Here is a 9,108-nt window from a genome sequence, read left to right on the forward strand (position 1 = left end):
CACTAACCCTTATACAGCTGCATCCCAATGATTTTAACTATCTTTAAAATATGATGCTCATTGAAAAAGAGTAAATTTGGATATTCTTTTCTGAGAAAGCTGAGTTTTACAATAAGGCAGGAAGAAAAGTAGGTAGAAGACTGTTTCCAAATAAGTAAACAATAACAAATCCCCCTTGGACCGCTGTAAAGAATTTCAATTCACTGTTGTGGAGTTGAAGAACTTTGTGTTTCCTCTGAAACTCTGGCCAGAAATGATGGAGCATGAGTAGTCATAGCTTTCACATTATGAAATGATAGCTTCTTTCTCCTACAAATTTGTCATTCTTTGCTGTGAACTTTTTGTCAGACCCTTGAAAAAGATCTGCCACCATGAGTTAGAACTACTTTCACAGTAGTCCATCCACATAAATAAGCCATTCGCTTGTGGTTGTGGTGGTAGTTGTAGCTGTGGTTGTGCAGAGTGCTTGTTATGACCTCGGAGAATTGGCGTCTCACCCATTCACATCTATGCAGTTTTAAGTAGTCACTCGATTTCTGTGTCTGATGTTTGATGGAGCTGTGCCTGTTCCTACCTACCTGTTTTCGTGAGAAAGATAGATATTCTAAGGGACACAACTTTGAAGTCTTAGAAGACACATCTCACTGTAGGCGATGTTGTTTTCATTACTATTTATTCTCTTTGAAGCTATATTTCAGTACCTCTGACATACAGTATCAATAACCCTGAAATGAAACCAGGTACTCTCCTAGTTTACAGCTCCTCACTGTGTCTTTGAAGATGCTCTAGGACATGTCACCTTTCTGCTCTCTTGTTACATTAAATTGAAGCCAAAACATGGTTGTTTGTGCATTTCTTAATTTAAAATGCTAGCTTTTTATATTTTATCCTGAGATCTTGAGTTACTTTTCTCTGTCTCTGTCTCTGCCTCTGTCTCTGTCTCTCTCTGTTTCTCTTTCTGTCTCTCTTTCTCTTTCTCTTTCTCTCTCTCTCTCTCACCTCTCACTTCTCACCTCCTCTCTCCATATGTCCATCTGGCTATCTCTTCCTTTCCCATTACTCCTATCCCTTTCCCAGTCCTCTTAATGGAGGCTGTAAGAATCTATGGTCATAGCTGAGCCCACAAACCATTTGACTGAGAGCATCGAATCCTGACGGAAGCAAACTAAGCAGTAGAATCTGCAGAAGCATTTGAAGGATTTTTAGTCAACCCAGGGAGCACATAAAGTATGAGCAGAGAGTGCTTAAACCTATTACAACCTAATTTTATAACAACAAATAGAGGTTGTTTGGGTTTACTTTTCCTACTTTACTTTTTACAACTCTACTAAAGAACTACTGCGATTATTGAAGTTTTATATTCCCAAAAGATGATCTTCATTGGCAACGTTCCTATGGAGTAATTTCAGACCTCTCTGGTGATAAATGCCTTCACAAATTTATAGAAAGCAACGGAAGTTCTTGCTGGAATTTCATAACTCAGGGGTTGGGAACAAAGGAAGAGCACTTCACGTTCCCTTCCTGGACCTGCTCCTCAGTTACAGACGCACTCGGAGGGACAGAATTCTCAGCTGCTGATTGCCTCAGCGTCTTAATCCCCCAACTAGAACTCATCAGTTTGGCCTTCTAAAGAAGGCCTCAAAGGAGAAAGGAGAACTCATTGTCTCTGTTATGATTTGCAGATATCAAAATTATAGAAATATTTTTCTTTCCAATTTCTTCTGAAAAAGTGACATTTTAAAAAAGCAAAACTGACAGTGAGCCATCACAGAATGTGGCTTCACACACTGCCATGTGGTTTGTAAACATATAAGCATCTCCGTGTTGGACCAAACTGTGCACAGTAGTGTCTGGGTCCAGACAGAGCCCTAAAAGCATTTTAAAACCTTTGCTTTCTGAACAGAATGCTCTAATTTCACATGTTAACGGGGATTGTGACCCTTCTTTCATACTGGGTGAAAATTGCTGTAGTTTCATCCAGAGCAGATAAAAATAAGCATCAGATAGATCAGTAGGTTCTATAGTACAGTAAATATTAATAAAGTAGCACTTCAGAACTACATTCAAATATGTATTTGGCCCATACTAAACTACACCCCATACAATTATATCAGAAGTAATGAATGTGGGAATATTACCTTCACAGACAGAAGCCTGATACCAGGTCTCGCAAATTTCCACTGATGTGGTGCAGTCACATTAGTAAGGCCAAAACAAGTCTTCAGGGTCTTCACCACTTTGCAGGCTGCCAAGATCCTCGTCATTTTGAAAATGTGGTTTTGTGACTAAAATTAAATGCAATTACATATATTTGATGAGAATTTTGTTATAATATTTTTAAATTAATGTGAAAGAAAGCTGGGGAAAGGGGAGTGCAGGCAGGTGTGTAGGGCTGACTGCACAGGGAGCTTTGAGCTTCTATTCATTCTGTCATTAAATGTCTTCAGCCACAGCTCCTCCTCCTCTGAACCCCTCCTCCTGAGGTAATGTCCAGAGACATCCTGTGGACATGTCATACAAATTGCAAAACATCAAACGCTACCTTCTCCTGCTGAAATAATGCTTGTGTTGTAGAAAGCCAGTCACCTATCAAAGGAATTGCTTAAGCAGCTGAAAAAAATGATCTTGATACAATGGACAACCTTAGTCATTTCACCCTAAAGAGTAGCAACTTTCTAAGAATGCAAAGGATCAAAGGCTTTTCCTTGTATTAGACGTGATGCCTAATTTGCCTCAAGAGAGATTATGGATTCCCAAAGAAACCTGAAGACTTGCCATTTTCTGCTTGGGAAAAAAAAAACAGTGGAAATCACATACAGTAAAAAAGATATCAGAATAAACTTTTCTCCACAAATACAGAGTAAACTCTCCTATATTGGTTTTGTTTCATTATTTTTCTTTTGAGTTAAAGTTGTTTCGTGTTCCAATTTTTTAAGCAATGAGTAATATCAAGTAAATCACAACTGAAGCAAAGTAGTCTATTTATATCACTCAAGTGTTAGATTTGTAAGTATATAAAACAATGGCAAACACTGATTTTAATTAAAAATTTGGTCTTTTAAATGTTTAAAATGTTGCATATAAAAGTTCAAAATTTGAGCATTCCTGTTTAAACCTGAGTTGAAATGATAACTTAGACCTTCAATCCCATGGTGGATCAGACAGGCAAGGTTTCATTGGCTGGTGGAAGCTGTCACTTGAGTCATGTGATTATGTAGATTTGGAAATACTGCAACACTTTCTTTTGATGTACTTGCAAAAGAGATCAAGATATGAAGGCTCCCTCCTAGGGCCTCCCAACTTGGAAAAGATGAAATAGAATGACATATTCATGAGATCTGTCCAGAGAAAGCCCAGCCTCTGTTAATCTAACAAGAAGTGTTTGTACAACTTCAATGTAACCTGGCAGCCAAGGAGAGTGGACTTGAATGTGCATGTGTGAACAATGACAATTTCATAATGGGGGCGGTAAACTCTGCTGAGTGTGCATGTGTACTGTGTGGCCATTCCATTCAAAATGACTAAGTGAATAGGGCAACCAATCTGCCTCAAATTTCGCATTAAGCTTGAACATTCCCCCATGGAAACTATTTGGGTGATTCAGAAGGCCACAGCTATGGGCAACAGGTGATGGGCAGCTTCATCACAACAATGTGCCCTTTCATGCATCACGTCTCACATAAAGTTTTATGGCAAAGCATCAAATCACCCAGGTGACTCTGCCCCACTACAGCCCAGATTTGGCACCCTGTGACTTCTGACTTTTCCCAAAGCTAAAATCACCTTTGAAAGGGATGAGATTTTAGACAATTGATGAGATTCAAGAAAATATGACAGGGCAGCTGATACCTATTAGGAGAACTGTCCCAAGGTGCCTACTTTGAAAGGGACTGAGGCATCCTTGTCCTGTGTACAATGTTTCTTGTATCTTCTTCAGTAAATGTCTCTATTTTTCATATTACATGGCTAGATACTTTCTGGACAAGCCATATATAAACATATGCAAAATAACTTCAAATCATTGCCATTACCCAGAGGTACCCAGGCAGTAAACTTTATCCTCCCTTTATTGTCTATACTTTAATTACATGACAGTTGGGATACTGATGAGTCCAAAGATTGAACAAGGAATATATATTAGTGGGTGGTTTTATAATAGTTTTTAAGAGTTGACCAAAAAGTATGATGAACTAAACATTGTTTTCCACAGAGATGTCAGCAACCTTACAATGTAATTCCATTACTCTAGAACCTAGAAACAAACAAACAAACAACTATAGACCTGAGAGCTGTCACGGGCTTTCATTTCATCAGTAAAATGACCTGGATGTAGGGTATGGCCTATGTTTCTAGTTACCAAAACAAAAGGGGAAGAGACAGAAGATTTGCAAAATTTGGGTAAATATTCTGAATTAGAGACTAAGAAAATTTATTCATTGTGATTCTACAATCATCATGGGGATTGGAAAGGCCAATCAATAAAATGGTGATTAGTTTTAAATTTGAGCATTAAAACAGACTAAAATCTACAAGCAAACTGGAAAACAAATTACTACATTAATGAGAAAGTTTACATTAGTATAGACCAAAAGGGTGAGGTGATGAGTTGATTGGAAGTGAACATTCAAGTCCTACATGACAAATGTAGTGGAAATACTTCACTTTTTTGAAAGAAACTTTTCAAAGCATTTTAAAAAATGTTTTTCAATTTGGAATTATTTTCCCCCCTCTGGCTGCATTTGCATGGCCCTCCCCTCACATAAGCTGCATATGACTAAGCCGGGTGACAGGTATGCACCCCCATAGACACAGGAGTTGGGGGAATCTGTAATTTTGAAATATGTTATGTATATGAGCCAGGACATTAAGGGTTCACTAAATTTATAAGTCACTCACTCAAAAAAGCAAAATACTATATATTTTTCTGTTGGCACATTTATCATAGTTACAGCATTGGGCTACTTTTTCTTTGTACAATCTCAGGTAGAAAACTAAAGCTAAATTAAAGCAAAATATTTCTCAACTTTGATGGAGTAAGTAAGTTTCTGGTATCTTTTAATTTAATGCTAAGATATATTCTATTTCTTCCATAAATTGGAAAATGCTTTGAATATATATATAGATGAATATATGTATATATGTGTGTACATACAGAAAGATATAAATACACAGAGAGACAGAAGTCTCCTTAACTAACAATTATTTATCATTTCTTTAGAGGTATGGAAGCATTCAGCCTTCCAAATCCCTAAAAGCAATTAACTTGATGAATTTGTCATTGTGATATCTAGTATTGAAAATGGTACTATAATAAATACAAAGAGGTATTTATTTTTATTTGATATTTTTAAAAATCAGAAAGATACAAAAAATAGATAACCCCCTCAAACATAACTTCTGTTAATATTTTAGTATATTTTCTTTTAGCATTTATTTATATGCACAGATCATAATTTTGAAAACTTTGATCAACTTTTATTATGTTTTTGTGAGGTACTATTACATTAAAAGTATGTTCAGTGTTATTACATGTTCTTTTTAAACCTTAATTGAAATGGCTGCAGCACATTCCACTGTCATTGTTTCCATTGTTGCTACAATGCATATCAATTTACCATTTTAAATAAATATTGCCAAATTTCTTCCCGAAGAGAGTGCACCAATCTACACATCAATCATAACATATGAATATCTCTCTCAATACATCCTCACTAACTTTAGGTATTACCTTTCATTTGCTTCTCTGAGCGCTGAAAATGCTAACTTGTTTTCATTTAAATTTTAAATTATTAGTGAAGTCAACTACTTCCACATGCTTTTAATTACAGCTATTTCTTCTCTTTTGCATCTTTTTCTTCCCATTAATCTATTTATCTTAACAGCCAAGAAAACCTCTTAAGAGGAAACGCAAAGCAACCTGACAGTCACCTGTATTTGTATTCTCTTCATGGGGACAATCCATTGTCATAAGCAAGGGGAAGCCTGCTGCCCATTGGTAAAAATTGCTCATCCTGGAGAATAAAAGCCTCAAGTTTTGCAATAAAGAGAAAATAATGGTGTTAGTTGTTCCTTTCTGAAAAGTACAGAAACTGCCAACTGCCCCCTGAACTGTGTCATGCCAGGTAATGAATCAGAAACAACTCTTAGAAAGTGATGCATCTACCCAAAAAGTCTTTAATGCAGCAGACAGGCCAGAGGTGCTTCTGTAAAGGCTTGGAGGAACGGTTAAATTCCTGCGTACTGAGTTCCTGGTTCATCAATAATGTTTTTTAAACAGAAACAAACACAATTGTGCCAGATGAATATAAAAGGAAATAAAGATGTTTCAGAATAGGAAAAGAGAACCGTCAATTAAGAATTCTATGAAAGGTTACTTTAAAGAGATAAGTAGAAAGCAAGAAACAAGGTATGTCTAGAAGGCAAATATATCCAGAGCAAAGGAAGATAAAGCAAGCCTCCAAAAAAGAAAATTCTATTTTGTGTCTGAGCATAGATTCATTAAAATAGAATATAAAAAGTAGAAGAAATTAGCAGAAACTGGTAAAAAGATTCCTCAGATAACGTTTGACCAAGGTGATGTATCAATAATGACAATAGACAGATATCAGACAGTTAGATAATAAGGTTTTTAAATAACCAAGAGTCTATGGAAGTCGAATCAAGTAAGACACATTCACTAAGATCCAATTGGCATTTTCAGGGATAGAAAGTGAGGAACCAATTTTCATGAATGTGCCTGTCAATCTAACATTTGATAACACACAGAGAGGCTAAAACAAAGTAAAACAAAGGAAGTTTAAAAATGAAGCTGAAAAAGAGACTGCAAAAATGGTTTCACACATTAAAATCCAAGGCACATCTGATTTTTATACTAGGTTAGTAAAAAAGCTATACTTTATAAGATCCCATTTGACAATACTTAAAGAGAACTAGTTAGCTGGTACAAGCAGCATGTATTTATAAAGAATAAATCTTGCCACACTAATTTCTTTCTTTAAAAAGAGACATTACTAGACTAGGTAGAAATGTTAGATGCAGTCAACCTTAATTCAAGAGCACTGAGTATACATTATAGATCATTATTAGGTGTGTACACATTTGCTAGAGAATATATAAAGGTAAGAGGACACAGCAAATTAGCCAGCGAGTAAACAAAGCCTGTTATGTAGGATGAGAACAGAGCGGACAATGCCTTAAAGAGTTAGTTCAGAATTCACAGTGACCTTGGCAAACTGAAGACATAGTCAAACACAAACAGAGTAAAGTACAAGCAAAGTGAGGTCACGTGTAAGTTAGCCCAAAAAGAGGACAAAAAACAAGCTTCAAATACAAGTTGTAGAGGATTGATTATATGGAAACAGGCCAAAACCCATAGGTAGCAGTCATAAAGTACAGCAAGCTGTCCAACGCTATTTATAGTAAGTTGTAATCATTAAAGCCATACATAGAAAGTAGAATTTAGAGTGAAACTTATAAAAAGAAAATCAAAGTTTACTAGAAATTTAACTATTAAATAACTTAAAATACCAAAAACAGAATTTGACCATGAGATGATTATTACATTTAAAATCATGTCATGTAGGACTCCTAATCAAATCTTTCAATTCTGAAGAGGTGAAAAAAAAAGAGGAAACACTTGAGTAATAAGTAAGAAAAATCCTACAATAGAAACTAAAACATTGAAATTTGTAATCACTATATATATGTGTATATAGTGATTTTATATATATATATATAAACATATATCTATGTAGAAAAATAAATACACCACTTGCTATTATGCCAGTTAGTGCAAATAGGTATTTAAATAAACAAATTTTAATGGCTCCCATGATGATAAATATGATTCCTCATGAAAGCTGATGACTTGACATTTGCTGATTGCCCAGGGTGCCAGCTACTGACTTGGGCATTTGGCATGAATTATTTGCTAACCTTAAAAGGAATCCCTGTGCTGAACGCACCTAGTACTGTCTCTGTTTCACAGAAGATGGTGAATGAGTTCCAGGTCAAGACTACACAACTAGTAAGTTGCAAAGCTAAGATTAGAACCAAACTCTTAGCCAACATCCATCTTCTTTTCATCGTGTCAAAGGCTGGTTAAGGTCCAATCTGATAGGACAAATATATGATTCTAGAGCTGGCATTGCTAAAAAATATTATAATACCTGTAAATGAGTGAAATTGAAGCAGTAAAAATTAAATAATGAGTGAGAAGAATCCATAACTTCTCTGATTTCTTATTATGTTTAAAATTAACATAAGAAATGAAGAATAGTTTAGAAATCAGACTATAAATGTTTTCTTCTCATCTACCTAGTTGAACTAATTGGCCTAGGAGCTATACCTCCAGCTGGCTGATTTAGCTGAACTTGCCTAAAATAGCAAGGAATATTTTATATTCTTCTATCTTATGTACTATTGCTAGAAGTTACTATTCTAGAATTTAGATCATTAAATGCCATTGAATTTTCATGGTTGTTCATAAATAAAGTATACAGTTACTAAAAAAATAATAACAACAATCAATTCAGGAAGTACTTATTGAGTATTTTTTATGTACCTGACATTGTATATTAGAAAACAGGACTGTTTTCTGCTGAAAGATACTTCATAGGAAATTGCAAAACTTTTAATGTGTTACTTAAATCCTCATCAGACAAATGGAGAATATAAAAAATGTAGATAGTTTTATATAGCTAAAAGGAATCTTTAAAACCACCTTTTCTAATGTCTTTGTTTTATAGATATAAGAAACATCTAAATGAAGCAAAGTCATCTGATTACTCCTGAGTAATTTCATACAAGATCTAAGACTTTCATAGAAACAACTGTAGAAATGTAAGTTCTGAATAGTGACATTTCAAATAAAAATAATTTTTCAAGTGATGGACCAATCAGTGAAAAAAATGAACAATTACATACATCAAACTCTATACTTAATGTTGACCTAAGCATTTTCTTAAAATTTGGCTGAAACATACCCATAGCATAAGCTTCAGAAAATGTAATGACTAAATCACCAGGCCCTTGTCATTCTAAATAGTAAAATATTTCTAAGAATGAGTTTTAAGAATGCAATTCATCAGCAGCATTTTTGCATGATGA

The 9,108-nt window shown here is 35.0% G+C and overlaps 1 protein-coding gene across 1 annotated transcript in view; it reads right to left on the reverse strand.

Moving 5' to 3' along the window:
• The window catches only part of CPS1 (carbamoyl-phosphate synthase 1), a 115,383-nt gene extending 112,963 nt beyond the window's left edge, over window positions 1-2,420 (reverse strand). Inside the window, exon 1 of the mRNA XM_045852873.1 lies at window positions 2,139-2,420. Within this exon, the coding sequence (XP_045708829.1) occupies window positions 2,139-2,264 (126 nt within the window). The 5' untranslated portion in view covers window positions 2,265-2,420. The remainder of the gene's footprint in view (window positions 1-2,138) is intronic.
• Between the last annotated feature and the right edge of the window lie 6,688 nt (window positions 2,421-9,108).

Source organism: Phyllostomus hastatus, unplaced genomic scaffold (assembly GCF_019186645.2).
Source record: "Phyllostomus hastatus isolate PE091 unplaced genomic scaffold, TTU_PhHast_1.1 phas_contig_137, whole genome shotgun sequence".
In the NCBI taxonomy this organism is placed as follows: domain Eukaryota; kingdom Metazoa; phylum Chordata; class Mammalia; order Chiroptera; family Phyllostomidae; genus Phyllostomus; species Phyllostomus hastatus.